The following is a 17,082-nucleotide window of genomic DNA, read 5'->3' as shown; positions in this document are numbered from 1 at the left end:
TGCAGCCTGGCATTGGGGACCAGAAAGATGCAGGATGCCAGCGTCCCTAACAGAGAGGCAATCCAATGAACCTACTGCATTCTGTTGTCCAGAACCAGTTTGCATTTCTGTATGATGGAAAACTGTCTCTCCTCTGAAGTAAACACTTTTCCTACCTCAGAGTCTACCAGAGCTCCCAGATAATGGATTCTCTGTGTAGGTTGTTGCGTCGATTTGAAAACAACAAGGAGACCCAAGTGAGTCGAAAGGGACCTTGGGGGTAATGCTATTCAAACACCAGTGGTCCCTTTAGGGGAATTATGCATGGTGAATAAATATAGACTCAGTCGTAGATATATTGTTTGGACATACCCATCCGGGCAGAGGTCTAATATTTACTTTTATTTGAATATAGGAGATGTTACACAACAATTCACAAAGTGGGGCACAAGCCTGCACCCTACTCAACACATGTGCAACAAACATTCATTGTCAGGACTGGAACATAAGGGCTTGTAGGCAAAAGCATGAGGTTTACAGTACCACTGATTACACAGTGTTAAGGTACAGCAAAATATAACAGAACACCTTTATAATATTAGTACACTTAAAGTTGTGAGCTTCTATAAGGTGTTATGAGAAGTCGACTGCGTTTCGATCTGTTATCTTGATACACGGATCATCATCAAGACATGAATAATATGCCTAATATTTGTAGCCTCAGATGCCTAGCGGGGGAGAGAAAGGGAAAAAGGAGGACAATATCCATGGGGGTTAAGGGTGGTGAGAGAATGTAAAACCAAAGAATAACATTTCTACAACAGAATTGGTGCGCGGGTACACTCCATGCACAACCGGTGCATTTAAGGGCACATTTCCTAAAGGTGGCGTCAGATTAATGTGAAGACTCATCATGGTGATATAAATGTAAACCAGGAGCAAGAAAACGTGCCAACGTCATCCACCAGAGAGACCCTCGGCGGTGGGCTGTCAGTAAGAGTAGGTGAATAGTCTCTGAAAGAAGTGTGAGTGGAAGAGGAGGAAGGTGTTGGAGATCTGTGCATTCTCCTTCTGCTTCTGGATCTAGATCCCCTTCTGTGAGAGGGCGCAGGAGTGCAACTGAGATCCTTAGCTCTTGATGGAGTACGCTCTCTATCCACCGCCTGTACCAGCCGAGCCAATGGAGATCTATGGAGGGGGCTCCAGTAGTGCTATGTCCTTGTGGCTAGATTTGTGGCCCAGTGATGCAAGGGACTGTTCCATCTTGGTGATAGATGGATAGAAGCCGATCTTTGCCCTTCTCGCCCCTCAGAAGAATGTGGAGGAGAAGGAGGAGAGTTTTCTTTCTTGCGCAGGCCTGGTCGGAGAATATTGATGTCCCCCGGACACTGGACTGCTGGACGTCGAGATCGCAACCTTCGGAGATTTGACGTGGAACCTATGTGAGAGCTGCGAGAACCTGCTCTCGATGTTGGTGACTGCGATGTAGACAGACTTCGCGGGCGTGAGGCTTCTTTGGACTGGCACCTTGATGGCGATCTGGAACGTCTCCTGTGGACAGACTGCCCTCTCGACGTCGACCGTCGTCTTATTGACGGTGACGCCTGTCTCGATGTTGACTTTCTCCTCTTAGATGGAGGACTCCATCTTGCAGTGGACCGGCCTCTCGACGTCGGAGGTCTACCTAACGCCGACAGAGTACCGTGTTTATACGTCAGCCGCCTCTGCTCTGAAGACCGGTGTCTCGATGTCAACCTGCGATGTGCTGCCCTCAACAGAGACTTCTGCCTCGGCATCGGGGACAGAGTCTTGTGCCTCGACGTCGAAGAACTTTGCGCTGACCTCGATGGGAACCTCTGCCTCGACGTCGATCGCCATTGTTGTGGCGATGACTGAGTTGCCTCGACGTTGATCGCCTAGCCAGCGTCAACTGAGATTTGCCCCTCGACGTTGATCGTCCCCTGGTTGACGACAATAGAGGGCCCTTTACCTTAGTCGATGTTGAGAGCCTTGTTCTCGAGGTCTTCTTTGACCGCGGCTTCGACGTCGAGGCAGACGGCGGCTTCGACGTCGAGCCCGACGCCGAAGGAGAAGAGGTCGGGACCTTGCCTCTTGACGTCGACCAAGTTCTCTTTTTCTGCTCCCTCACTGGAGATCTACCGCTTTGAGAGAGGCCATAAAGACGAATTCTCTACCTGTCCTTGATGGTCCTTCTCAACAACTTCTTGCAATGATGATAGGTGGCAGTAGAGTGAGAATCAGGGAGGCAGAGAATACACACAGGGTGTGTGTCAGATCTAGCCTTCTTCATGCCACAGGCAGGGCAAGGATCAAATAAGGAAGGCATTTCTAACAGAAAAAAACTTTTCTGGACCTCAAAAAAGGTTTCACTCTCACTCTAAGGTTAAAAGAGGTCGAGTGAAAGCAAAAAATCCTCAAAAAAAAAACAGATAATTTTTGACAAAGTCAAAAAAGGAAGAGCTGTGAATCCAGGGTCTTGACTTAAGGAGCCGGAAAGCATGATGGGAAGCTAGGGGTCATGGCTGCCTTAAAGGCACGGTGCCAGTTTTGTATGAAAATGCTTTCATTTTCTATGATATTGGTTTACAATGCAGCCTGTAGGCTAACAATGTCTGCTTTATCTGCAGTTTTTTCATGCAGTTTAGTCATTAAAAACAGAGTTCAAGTGCTACTTTTTCTCCTGTGTTTTTATACATGTATTATGTGTTGCAAAAGCAGTTTATGCGTTCTTGCATTGTTTAGCCTTCTAGATGGGGGCTGCATTGGTATGATTGGTATGAGAAAAATTATATATATATATATATATCACTGAAAAAACCATAGGTTTCACACCAGTTATAGTTAGGTGGAAATTTTACTCGCATATAACCATTGAAATTCCCACGTTATAGTTAGTTGGACTCACTATAACTTGCGCGTGCAATGCACTGCTGATGACGTCACATATTACATCACTCATGACATGGTCAGTGACATTACTCATGACATCACTGATGACATCTCAAATGACATCACTGATGACAATATCCTTGTGACAAAGTGGTAGACCTCCTATCAGCATAAAATAACCTTTGACACACATTCAAAAATAGAAACTAACATTTTCTTAAAAATGGAGAAACCAATACCAATTACAACAACTTATTAGGTAACTCCAACATCTACATACACATCCACTCATTCACCAACAGTTCTATAAAGTCCCTCATGCATGTACTTACTCATCATATGTACTCATACACCTATACATCCTGTTACACACTAATACTCATCCATATAGTTACTCACACACAAATTCACACATGCAAATAAACTATCAAAAAAAGATTTACTTGATTATACTGCTATATACACACCACTACACATACTTCTACAGAAACGGAAACATATTTACTCTCTTAAACAATCAATTATAAAAACACATACTCACTAACCTACCCATACACACAATCATCCACCCATACAGTCTTGCACACATGCTGTCTTCAAAATACATGCAAATAGTGAGCCACTCATTCATGCATCTGTGCTCTAAGTAATATCCCCCACCGAATCATACAGACACTGATACTGATACTTAAAAAAACAACTAATAACCCATATACACACTCATGTAGCTACTCACCAACCCATGCAGCCACTTATACACAAAGTGAGACACAGATACAGATATTTCAATATTTAAACATTACTCGCTAATATATGTATTCACTAAGATACATTTAATAAGTCAGTTAACCAATCAATTTTACACAAAAAAACATCCATTTAGACATTTATTTACCCATTTATTCTTCCATCAACCTTTAGATATACATATAAAAAATATTTATTTTTCAGAAAGATACACATTCACTGGATGATGTCATCAGTGATGTCATTTGAGATGTCATCAGTGATGTCATGAGTGATGTAGCTGACCATGTCATGAGTGATGTAATATGTAACGTCATCAGCAGTGCATTGCACGCGCAAGTTATAGTGAGTCCAACTAACTATAACGTGGGAATTTCAATGGTTTTATGCGAGTAAAATTTCCACCTAACTACAACTGGTGTGAAACCTATGGTTTTTTCAGTGAATATATATATATATATATATATATATATATATATATATATATATATATATATATATATATATATGCACTTTTAAAACACTCCAAGCCACGAAAGTTTGTCGGTTATTTGTGCTCCTGAACGAGGGGCGTGTCAGAAAAAATCCTAACTATAACTACCTACTGGCGACCGCCAGTAGGTTATATATATATATATATATATATATATATTTTTAATATATCATTCTTATTATTTCCGGGGTACCGCACGTGGGAGGGAATATTCAGTGCTTATGACTATTGATGAGGATCCCCTGGAAGAGAATACCACATCTTCAAATTAATTTAAGGTAAACAAAATGTATCCTCTTAAACATGCAGAGAATAATAAGGAGGGAACTTAGGAAGTACTCAGGAAGTAATGCATATTAGGCTAAGAGAGAAAGTCACCCTTTTTTGGATGCAAGAAGTAACCCGTTTGAGAAGAATTTCTACTCCTGGGTGTCAAAATAAACCACAAGACACTCATTAGATGTGGGCATGAAAAACTAGTAGGCACCAGAAAGAGCTAAAGCAATAAATCAAAGAGATAAAAAAAAAGAACATTACGAAGTAAAGATCTCTAAGATTTCCCATTGATACTAAAGCCCTGCTTTCAATTACGATTGTGAATCATCTCTTATTACCCTCGTATATGGCTTGTCCATTGCCTCTACTATGGCTTTATCTTTTTTCCATTTTCTGCACAGCGCCAGTGCAGGAGGGGTCTGTCTGTATAATTATTTTGGGGTTTTCAGCGCATACATTAAATTGAAAGATCTCAGAGTTAATGAATCTTTTGTACACAACATAGTTCGGGACACAGGTTAGTAATTGCTTCTTTGTATTTGTCTACTCTGCTATTGGAAAGAGATTTATTAACTCTAAGATATTTCAAGTTAATGTATGTGCTCAAGGCCCAAAATAAAGTGCACAGATACCTTCTGCTCTAGTGCAGTACAGTAAATGGTATCATGATACAGCACCTAAAGTTCACAGGGTGCCAAGTTCTGCATGAACCCAAGAATTGTATAATTTGACCAGTACATAATGCCCACAAGATGAATCCCCTTTATTAACATGTTTACTACATGTCATGTGGCAGTGTTAAGAGCTAACCCCACTGCGTCCCTCAGGTACAAATATGAAAGCCCAGAAACACTTCATACTGTCGCAAACAAGAAAAAGTTGCTCAGGTGCCAATTACCTGCAAGTAGACAGACTATTATGCCCGATACACACCCTTACTCCCACCAAATAAAAAATCGCTTATTTAGAGGAGCTTGTTGCATTTCCTCCTGAATATTTTCCTTCAGCTCTGGTGTTTGTTGTACCTCTCACCTCCAGTCTGTTGCTCGCCTACCCGCACTATGTATCCCTCAAAACAAGACCTTGTTCCCTCCCTTACTTGTCACCTGTAAGGAAGTTAACGGTTGCAATAAAACAAAATTGAAGAAGGCCCAACTTAAATGGCCGAGGAGTGGTGGTGGGGGGGGGGGGGGGGGGGGGGGGGGGGGGGGGGGAGAGGGGACTAACAGCTTAGGAAGACTTCATGTTTGGCCCTAGGAAGTGAAGCATAGAAAAACAGGTTTCTACAAACACAACTGCTTCAGCCTGCCCTATAAAAAGCCTACGCGAGCTGTGAAACCTGTGATACTCGTTATAAAGTACAAGCAGCATATTTAACGAGACAGTGTTGTGTGCTCAACCCTGTACATGGGTAATGTGCTTGTCACTCTGCAACAAGGTCAATATGCATAAGCTTTCAACCGAGGAAGCCATTACGGATAGGTCTTCAAGATCTGCAACTGCCATGTATTAAAAGGTAATTATATCACTAACTAAGATCATGTTTTGTGGGTAAAAGTAAGCAGGTGTTTGATTGTGTTTAACATTCAATTTCCAGATATCCGTTCCATTGTCACAGCTCTACAATGAAACCGATCTGGCAATCTACCAAAGACTGTTGAAGACAAAAGGCTAGAATATGTTAAAAGATCCAAACACTGGGATATAACTAGCGTAATTCGAAGGGCCCACTAGCACAAGACAGAAATGTAACATCCTATCTAAGTCATCATCATTCGGTCATTAGCACTTAATGTCGAAAGGGATTGGGCAGTCCAGGCTAAATGGAGGACACAGAAAATCTCTCATACGGCAGAATATGGCTATATGTATCCAACATTGCAAAGTGAATACAGGCCATCATAAGAGTGACTAGTGAACATACTGAAGCAACAGGGAACAAGCCCAACCTACAAACATTAATATTGACTAACCCCGACTCACTTCCAAAGTAAATTCCTGGACTTCATCTTAAGGGAGCAAACTTTCCTTCAAGTTTCACATTGCCAAAAAGAGGCAATCTGTCTGGTATCAACGATCACTCCTATGAAAAAGAAACTATACATCTCTGAATCAAACTAGAGAACCACTATTCAGGCTCTTGTCTACCTTTAACTGGTTGGATCCCATTATCTACCCGCTGGTGAACCTAGTACCCACCCAGCCTTATTAAAGGATGCAGTGAGACAGCTGCTCAACTGTTTGAAGGTCTAACGCGATATGGCAATACGACTAACTCTCAATGAACTACTCTCCATATTCCTTCAGACCAGCATCAAATGATCATGCTATTAGCTCTAAAAAGGCTAATTTCTCTCCATTGTACCTGGCATAAAACATTATTGCGTTTTGTTCCTGAAGTAGAGTCAACAAGATTCATACAATGGCTCAGAACATCACTTCATGCTTGCTGCTTTACCTCTCCTTTTCCAACAAGAGCTGTAAAATGAACCTCTGGAAGGAGCACTTCTTCCACTAACCATAGGGAACACTGAGCTCCACTTATCTCCCAGTCCTAGCTAGTGGAACCCACCCCCTCCGTTTGTGCACGATTCTGAAACATCCCTTCACTGATTGTTACCCAAGCTTATGCTAGCTAAACCCCATCCCATATATACCTGCAAGTCTTCTCTTCTGCACTTTTTACCAAGAACAAAACAGATAACTAACATACCTCCCCATGTGACGAAGTCTGGGATTATATGCAGTTTCTTCTTTACCGGGCCATTCATCAGCGCAGACAAATCACCCCTGTGGAGAGGTTTTACGTGGCGATGGTAAAGTTTGGCTGAAAAAGGAGGGGAGAACACAATCAGCAAGTTCAGTATGCTTACAACAAGATTGTTTGACAACAGTACTAATGACAGGGGCAACAGTGCACATTAAAAAATGTGGGTTCTCTCAGCCTTGCAAACTGAGAAATGGTGAAGGACAGTGTACAAATGTTTTGCACTATGAACGAAGCAGGTTTTCTTTCTATTGCAGGCAATATTAAGCCAGTGCAATCCCAGTGCCCTCACTCAAAGCATACCAAAGTAGGACTAGGATCAACTGTACTAACAAATATAAATGATTAAATTTGGCGATCTTGGTGGAAAACTACTGTACCATCCCTGTGTCTGAATGGTTACAAGGGTCTCTTGAGCTAGAGGATATCCTTCTGAAATTAGAAAAACAGAACAAGTAAAGCATTTAAAACAGGGTATTTTTTTTATACAGTCGAGAATACCTATGTGCTGGTTGTTTGTAATAAGAAGTAGAAAATATTAAATATTTCAGTAACAAAAGTTTGTTCTGTGTTGAATATTTATATATTTTATACATTCTAGATTCATGATTGAACAGATGCAATTTAGCTTTGCAGTTATTAGTCACACATTTAGAACTGGCTTTTGTGGCATTTTTTGCTGAAACTAGATTTCAACAAATGACTATCGGATTCCAAAGATGAGATGGCATTCCATCTTTGGCTAGCAAACACATCAATTTTTGCCTCATAGACATAGGATTGCTCGTCATTCATAGAACGCTTTGAAACAACTACTAACCCACAGAATACAGAGGATTTAATCCATAGGACGCCATAAGAGCATGCAGAGCCAAATGCATACTCGAATAGCATGCAATGTCAAAACGTCGTGCACATCAAAGGCCATAGGCTTCTGCACTTTCCCTTAAAGCTCATGTAATCTTCTGAAATGTGTCTTCTATCAATTCTGTATCCGGGCCAGAGGCAGGCATTAAGCTCAACCACTTGAATTTCTTGCATCAGCAGGAAATACCACATTAACTAGAACCTGACTGTTCAGTTTACATCACCCAGATTACTGAGCAGTTAACCTACAACGTACGACCAATACAGCCAATAGAGCTTTACATAACATACTTCACCCCGGATTAGTCTGGACAACACTTCTGTACCAACGATGGAGTAAAGTACTACTGGAAGAGGGAGTTTGTGAGGGTTTAGTATCAGTAATATTGATTTACACCAATTCAGACTGTTCTTCATAGATTGCTGTGGAAGTTTCCAAATCTCACATGATGGTCAGTGATCGTTTCAATGTTTCTGGGCACAATGGTGTGCTTCACACTGAGAAACTGGACCTCTATTATGTCTGCAGTGCATAATCACCTTTTTACCCCTATTCCCTTAAATCTAACATCAAGTAGCATCAATTCCTCTGCTTCGCCTGAAGATGCTGGTGGCTCTATCCACTCGAGAGGGATAGAGGACGCCCAAGGCCAGTCCGAGAGCTGATCCAGAACCTTTCGCTGTCTGCTTGTGTTTCCTGTGGTGCAGAGGCAGTGTACCATAGAGGGATTACAAGAACATTGGGTCTGCTGAGCATCCACTATGATAGGAGCTCAGCTGTCCCGCCCAACTCTGGACTCGTCGTACTGGGCATTAGGCGCTTCCCGGGAGGCTGAAAGGATGGGGTCAGATTTTGTTCCCGAGGACCGGTTAATCACCGAGCTGGGGCAGCATGGAGTTTTACCCCCCGCATAGTTCTTTATATATCCGGCAGTTTTGAGGCAACAATAAAAAGGTCAAGATAACGCTTGTGATCATTATTCCTGCTGGAGAAGGACAGGAGTTTTGTCTAGTGCTAGTTTGAACTCATCTAAAGTAGCAAAGAACTGTATTTTATGTGGATAGCTCAGTGGGTTACTGCTTTTGTCAGAGATTATTTTGTTAATTGTAGTTAATAAGTTACAATCGTAATATAGCACAGTGAGCTAAACTGCCAAAGAACTTCATGCAACCTGCATGATACAGGTTAGAAAGTTATATTGGTCTTTCATTACCATAATGTTGCTAAAAAAAATCTTTGGATAGAAATACAATTATTATTAGTAAAGCCAACTCTAACCACTGTGTCACGTTTTGAAAACGGAGTTTGTGCTCCTTGAGACCAAGCACTCTTAAAAAATGCCTACCAATATGGATGCAGTCACCTTAATCTAATTGAACATTTTCCATACACTGATTACACATGTAGGATTCCATTGTCTCTATGTGTGTATGATGTAAAGTGCTAAAGTGCTTCAACATCCTTCACTGGTATGAGAGGCACTAGAAAACAGTTATATACATGTGAGACAGGGTTACAGACTGAAGAGGGACACTATTAAAGAGTAATAGTGAGGGCATCTGTGGAGGAGGAGGCAATTGGAGCGGGGGGAGCAGAAAAATATTGTTGCACAGGGCGCCACCAGCGCTAAAGCCGGTCATGCTGCTTATTGGGTTGGAGGATGCGAACATCTCTCGAAATAGTCAGTCACTGTGTTTTCAACTTCTTGGCTATGCTTAACAGTTAATATGTGCAATTATGTTATATTTACATTCACGTTTCATGCTTGACATGTTATTTTTTTGTGTTTGTGTAACAATGTCGGAGTACGATTGGGTATCCTGGTGCACTGTAAGGTCATAATTTACTATGCTTTAAAAGCCAGTACAATGAAGTATATAATGAAAAAAGTATTTTAGAATGCACCATTTTTGGCAGAATATCTTGTGGGGCGGGGGAGTACCCTAACATCCACCCCCCATAACCCCTCCATTGTAGTGCTCAGTCTCGCTTACTCGCTATGCACCGTACAGGGGCTTGTCAGACAAATTTTGTCAGAGCTGCTGTGGATACCCAGTCCGGCCCTAGACAGGCATCTTGGTTTACCGATGAGAGTTGCACCACAGCAGAGCCACCACCTGCCTTGCACATTCCGAGGATGGAACCACACAGACCCTATATACGTTTCATGCACCATTTAACTGGCATTTCGCTGAAGAGGTCTGTGGCCTCTCATCCTGAAAACAGGAGCATAAAAGGCGAGAGGTAGCAACAGCCATAACAAGTGCTCAGTTTCTGGAATTTTGGCCATGCCTAGTAAGATCATCGTATGAAGGCAGTGGGTTTCATCAAGTGTGCAGTCATTTCGCCTATGTGCTTTGGGAAACTATCCATTTAGGCATGATAAGTGATAATTGCACCTTTCCTGAAAAGACCGAGGTCATCCACCGTCATCGACCCTGTCAAGCTACCCTTCTGATGAAGTACAAGTTAGAACGCAAGGAGAAACAAGACCAGTCATCAACACACGGACAAATGTAAAACCTCCCCTACAATAACAGGATTCTGATTTCTGCAGAGATTGGCCTTGAACAGAGCACAGAGTAAGGAATATATACCTTTGAGAACCTGGAGTACATTTTGAGTAGTAATAGTAGTCACAAACATACGCCCTCGAACCAGGAGATGGCACAACCAGGTTGTACCTTTAGTTGGGGCCATGAGGCAGTCCATGCATTACCCTGCATTTGTAATGTTCTTTACCACTAATGTTCTGGAGCACAATACTGGTACACTCCAAAACAGAAAACCAAGAGACTCCCCCCTCAGGCACTTGAGTCTCACAGGGTAGCAAGGGAAAACAGTTGCCCAGGAGGGCCCTAGAACCTCAGAATCCGGGTGACACAAAGAATACTAACCTGAGAGTCCAGACTGTCTTACTTCATGAAACAAAAATTAATTTTATTATCAGGCAATAAATAAAACATTTAGAATTACAACAGGCAAAGCCAGATGGTCCTAAACAAGGTATGTAGCTGAGATTATGGGCGTCCAGCATCTTCTTCGATGTACTTTCCTGGTACCCACAGGTTGCGGAAAATGAAAGGTGGACCAATAGGAAAACTAGTACTAGCCCACACAAGAATGCTCGTACTTGGCGATAGGAGCAGCCCGATAGTAGAACCCTCCCAGGGTCCCTAGCACAAGTTTCAGTTTTTGAGGGCTTCGACAATGGAATTGGCCTATTGGTCTCGGAGGATGAAAAGGGTGGCAGTCTCTCAAGAACTTTCCACTGGACTCTTAGAATTGAAAGGAATATGCTACTTACCAGTATGCATCTGTTCTTGGCATGTAGGGCTGCTGAGCATAGATCGCCGCCTAGTGTTGGGTCCGGATGATTGCACATTGTTGTCCTGGAAGAGTCTTCGAAGTATCACGAGATCGGTGGCTCCTCCCTCGGACTACAGTGCGTATGAGCATCCTCTCCATCCTTAGATTGTTTTTTGCCATTGTGGCAGAGATGGAGTATAGTACAGTAAGAGATGGCCATGCAAAGAGTGAATGCTACAGCTGCGACAGGCACTGGGGAGGCGGGTGGGCGATATGAATGTCAGCAGCCCTACATGCCAAGAACAGATGCATACTGGTAAGTAGCATATTCAGTTCGAAGCATGTGGGCTGCTGAATTCATATCTGTGCATAGAATGTATAGCAGTATCTCCCCTAGCGGTGGTTGCCCGTGCCAGCTGCAGCAGTCTGATAAAGAGTTTTGAGAACAGCCTGTCCTACAGCAGATTGTAGTTTGGAATGTACATCTACACAATAGTATTTGGTAAATGTATGTATGGTTGACCATGTGGCTGCTCTACAAATTTCGTGTAAAGGAATATTTCCTAGGAAAGCCATGGATGCCCCTAGTTTGCGTGTAGTATGCGCCCTAGGGGGAACTGTTAAGGTGCGTTTTGCCTTTAAATAACATATCTGAATGCACTTAACGATCCATCTGGCTATACCTGATTTTGAAATAGGGTTGCCTTTGTGTTGCAGTGAGAAAGCAACAAACAACTGTTTTGTCTTTCGAAATGCCTTAGTTCTATCTATATAGTATAGCAGAGCTCTCTTGACATCTAGAGTATGCAAGGCCATTCCAGCAACAGTTTGTGGATTTTGAAAGAACACTGGCAGTTCTATTGTTTGATTTATATGAAAATGGGATACCACTTTCGGCATGAATTTAGGGTTTGTTCTGAGAACTACTCGATTCGCATGAACTTGAATGAATGGCTCTTGAATAGTTAGGGCTTGCAGCTCACTAACTCTTCTAAGTGAAGTAATGGCAATAAGGAAAGCCACCTTCCAAGTAAGAAATTGTAGTTCGAATGAGTGTAGTGGTTCAAAAGGTGGTCCCATAAGTCTGGTTAAAACGATATTTAGATTCCAGACTGGTGAAGGTGGGTGCTTTGGGGGAATTACTCGTTTAAGTCCCTCCATAAATGCTTTAATTGCTGGCACTGTAAACAGTGAAAGGTGTTCCCTGTTTTGGAGATATGCTGCCAACGCAGCTAAATGTATCTTGATGGATGAGTAGGCTGAATTGCAACGTTGTAGGTGCAAGAGATAGCAAATGATGTTCTGTGTAGAAGCATCTAATGGGTTTATATTGTTGTTACTGCAGTAAATGACGAAACGTTTCCACTTCGCTGCATAACATGCCCTGGTAGTGGGTTTTCTTGCCTCTTTGATAATATTCATGCAGTCTGGAGGCAATTTCAGGTATCCAAATTCTAGGATTTCAGGAGCCAGATCGCCAGGTTCAGCTGTTGCGGATCTGGGTGTTGGATTTCTCCATGGCTCCGAGTTAGAAGAGTGGGTGTGAGTCGCAGTCTTTGATGAGGCACCACTGACAGTTCTAGGAACGTGGTGTACCATGGTTGCCTCGCCCATGTGGGAGCAACTAGGATTAGCGTCAGCAAATGTTGGCGCATTTTGCGTGCCACTAGCGGTATTAATGGAGCTGGGGGAAAAGCGGACGCAAATTTGCTTGACCAGTTCATCCATATCGCATTGCCCTGCGACTGCGGATGTGGGAACCTGGCGGCAATGTGCTGGCATTTTGCGTTTTCGCTTGTGGCGAACAGATCGATCTCCGGTTGTTCCCACTTCCGGAAGAATGTTTGGAGCACATTGGGGTTAATCTCCCACTCGTGCATCTGTTGACTGTGCCTGCTGAGCAGGTCGGCTATTTGATTGTCCTTGCCTGGGAGGTGTTCTGCCATGAGAAACATGTTCCTTTGAATGGCCCATTTCCACACACTCCGAGCTAGATGCGATAGTTGTGGGGAATGTGTTCCTCCCTGTTTTTGAATATAATACATAGCTGTCGTGTTGTCCGTCCGGATCAACACAGTTTTGTTGCATAAGTGTTTCTTGAACGCTTTTAGTGCTAGAAAGACCGCCATCAACTCTAGTAGGTTGATGTGCATCTTTTTCTGTTTTATAGTCCATAGACCCTGTACTGTGTAATGCAGGACATGGGCTCCCCAGCCTAGCAGGGATGCGTCCACCGTCATCACTATTTGTGGGACAGGCTCCTGGAACAGTCGTCCTTTGCAAAGGTTTTGTGGATTCCACCAATGCAGAGAGTTGTATGCCCGACTGGTCACCAACACTAGGTCTTTTAATTGTCCCTGAGCCTGGTTCCATTGCCTTGCTAGGCACTCCTGTAGCGGACACATGTGTAGTCTGGCATGAGGGACTATGAATATGCACGAGGCCATCATGCCTATTAGTTGCATAAACACTCGAGCTGGCAATGAGTGTTGTGATTTGAACCTTTGGATTAATGTTTGCATTCCGTTGATACGTGCAGTGTTTGGATATGCTTTTGCTGCTAGTGTATCTACTGTAGCTCCCAGGTACTGTTGTACGTCGGAGTGTTGTAGGTGTGACTTTGGGTAGTTCCGCGAGAAACCTAGACTGTGCATGAGATGAATGGTCTTTGACATGTGGCTGGCACATTGCTGGGCCGATGGCACTTGTATTAGCCAATCGTCTAGCTATGGGTACACATGAATGTGTTGTCTCCTGAGATGCGCCGGCACTGTTGCTAGGCATTTTGTGAACACCCGTGGAGCTGTTGTTACACCGAATGGTAGGACTTTGAACTGGTAGTGTTGTCCTTGAATTGTAAAGCTGAGATACTTTCTGTGAGCAGGGTGTACAGGTATATGTAAGTATGCGTCTTTGAGGTCTAGGGTTGCTAGGAAGTGTCCCTGCTGCAGCAGTGGTAAGACTTGTCGCAGAGTGAGCATGTGAAAATGTTCTGATAAAATGTACTGGTTGAGGGGCCTGAGGTCCAATATTGGTCTGAGAGACCCGTCCTTTTTGGGAATGAGGAAGTATAGTGAGTATACTCCTGTTCCTTGATATTTTAATGGGACTGGTTCCATGGCCCCCTTTTGCAGCATACTGATTACCTCCAGCTGCAATAATGTTATATGTTCCTTTGACATTGGACGGTGTAGGGTTGGTATGTTGGGTGGTGTGGATGTGAGTTCTAGGCAATATCTATGTTGGATAATTTGCCTGACCCACTTGTCTGTAGTGATGTTTAGCCAGACTGGTAGGAACTGTTGTAGTCTTCCCCCGACCGGTGTTGTATGGTCTGGGGGGAGTGCCAAGAAGTCACTGTTTGGTATTCGTGGAGGATCTATTGGCATTGCCTCCACGACCTCTGCCCTTGTTACTATTTCCTCGGTATCCACCACGATTTGTGTTTTTATTGTATGTGGATTGCGTATTACTTTTGTATGTTGAGGATTGCTGCGATGTGTTACCTCGCGCTCCTCCTCTGTAGTTGGAACGACGAAAGGAGCCTCTGTGTTGTTGGGAATGAAGAGCCCCCATTGACTTTGCAGTCTCTGTATCCTTTTTCATTTTGTCCAGAATTGAGTCAACTGCTGGACCAAACAAAAAATCTGGATTGATTGGCTGGTTAAGAATTGTGTTCTGGACCTCACTCTTAAATCCAGATATGCGAAGCCATGCGTGTCTCCTAAGCAGTACGCTTGTGTTGATAGATCTGGCAGCTGTGTCTGCCGCGTCTAGAGCACACTTAATGGAGGCATTGGTAATGAACTTTCCCTCCTGTACAAGTTCATGGGCTTGCTATTTAAAAGGCTCAGGTAAGTGTTGAAGTGTTTCTAAACTGTCATAGTGCGCTCTGTCATACCTAGCCAACAAGGCTTGAGTATTGGCAATTCTCCATGAGTTTGCTGCTTGAGCAGCTACTCTTTTGCCTGATGCTTCTAAAATCTTTTACTCCTTATCAGGAGGAGGAGCCTCTCCAGTAGTTTGAGAATTAGCACGCTTTCGTGCATTGGAGACCACCAATGAGTTTAGAGGCAGTTGTCCCCTGATGTAAGTAGGGTCTAATGGTGCAACCCTATACTTTTTCTCAATTCTAGGGTTGAGGACACGTGCCCTAGCAGTGTCTTTGAATATGTCATTTGCGTGCTTTAGGACCCCTTTTAACATGGGAAGTGTTTTGACACTTTTTTCTGATGTTGCAAGAGTATCAAACAGAACATCTTCCTCTATCGGATCTGCATGCATGTCTACATTATGGTAGAGCGCTGCTCTATCTATTAATGAGTTGAATGCCACCGTGTCTTCTGTAGGGGATGGCTTAGCTGGGTATGCAGGTGTGTCTATAATGGTTTGAGCCTCATCAAGGTCTGGGTCATCCCCCCCCATGGTTGTGAGTTGGGGTCTACGTTTGGGTTTTGTGGATATCCAAAACCAACATCTGTGTCATGATCTACATCTGGGTTGTAGTCAGAGCGTGTAGGTGAGTATGGTGCATATGGAGTAGTATGCATAGCTGGAGAGATAGGCTTGAAAAGAATAGGAGAGGTTGCACAGTCTCTTTTCTTTGTGAGTGGAATATTAGAAAAGTCTTCAGCAGGCACTGGTCTTTTGTTCCTTTTGTAAACAGTCACTTTCCCAGTATTTGGGTCAATATACAGTTTAGCCTGATCTTCTGTAGAGGGGTCTGGATGGATGATCTCCTCTTCCACAGTCTTTTGCTTTGGCGACAATGTTTTAGGTTTGACCGTCTTCTGTTCGAAGCCTTTTTTCGGTTCGACTGTTTTTGGTGCCTGGATCAGCTTTTGAGGCTTTATGGGCAGTGTCTGTCCGACAGGTTGTCGGTGCGACGTATTTCTCAGTTTACACCACTTTTTTTGGACCGCTTGGTTTTGTTTGTTCGATAACCTTTATCGGGTGTCCTGGCTTGTTTGGCTGTAGAGGTGTTCTCGGAGCCTGTGGCCTCGGCTCAACGCCCTTCTTTTGATCGATGGGCTTCGGCTCGACCGTTCTTGGTTGGTCTAACTTCGGTTTCGCTTTCGGGTCGACGACCGCCTTGGGAGTAGCCCTTTTGCTTTCGTAGACAACCTGTTGTCCCTTTTCGGCTGTCGAACTAGATTTGTTCGAGTCGACGGCCCTTGGTTTCGAAGGTTTATATGGAACGCTGGCCTTCGGCTTGGCGCCCTTCGTGTTCATCACCTTCAGTTCGACGACGTTCGGTCCGAAGACAGTCGTGTCGATGACTTTCGGTTTCGTTTGAACCGGTCTTGGATTACGTGTGTCAGAAGGCTCTTTTTGTATATTCTTAGCCGGGCTGTATTGCGGGGCTATAGAATCAGTGTTTAGATCTTGGCTAAGGCCTGTTGGCGATGCCTCGACCAGAGTCTCTGATATTGGTGTAGTGTCTGTGTGGGGCGTTGTACTCACGGTTCGCCCTCCGTTGTCATCGGAGTCGTCTTCGACAGCTACGATGTCTTGGTCGTATTCGTCGACCTCGACAATTTGTACTTCCTCGTCGATATAATATTCAGAGTCGTGCTCGGAGTCTTGATCCTCTTCTTGATCCGAATCTTCAACAACAACTAGTTCTTCCTCGTCGTCGAAGATATTCTCGGGCTCCGGTGCCAATCTCTGCATTTCTTGCCTCGCCGCCCGCCGATTCCCGATCGTCTTTTTGGACCGGAACTGCGCTCAAGC

At 43.6% G+C, this 17,082-nt stretch overlaps 1 protein-coding gene across 2 annotated transcripts in view; it reads right to left on the bottom strand.

Moving 5' to 3' along the window:
* SCPEP1 (serine carboxypeptidase 1) overlaps positions 1 to 17,082 on the bottom strand; it is a 218,211-nt gene that overhangs the window by 79,288 nt on the left and 121,841 nt on the right. For both annotated transcript variants that reach the window (XM_086930880.1, XM_086930879.1), the window contains one exon: positions 7,119 to 7,232. In XM_086930880.1, the coding sequence (XP_086787006.1) occupies positions 7,119 to 7,232 (114 nt within the window). The remainder of the gene's footprint in view (positions 1 to 7,118; positions 7,233 to 17,082) is intronic.

Source organism: Lissotriton vulgaris, chromosome 7, assembly GCF_964263255.1.
Source record: "Lissotriton vulgaris chromosome 7, aLisVul1.2, whole genome shotgun sequence".
NCBI lineage: Eukaryota > Metazoa > Chordata > Amphibia > Caudata > Salamandridae > Lissotriton > Lissotriton vulgaris.
Note: the sequence above shows the minus strand (reverse complement) of the source record. Positions and strands in the feature narration are given on the sequence as shown.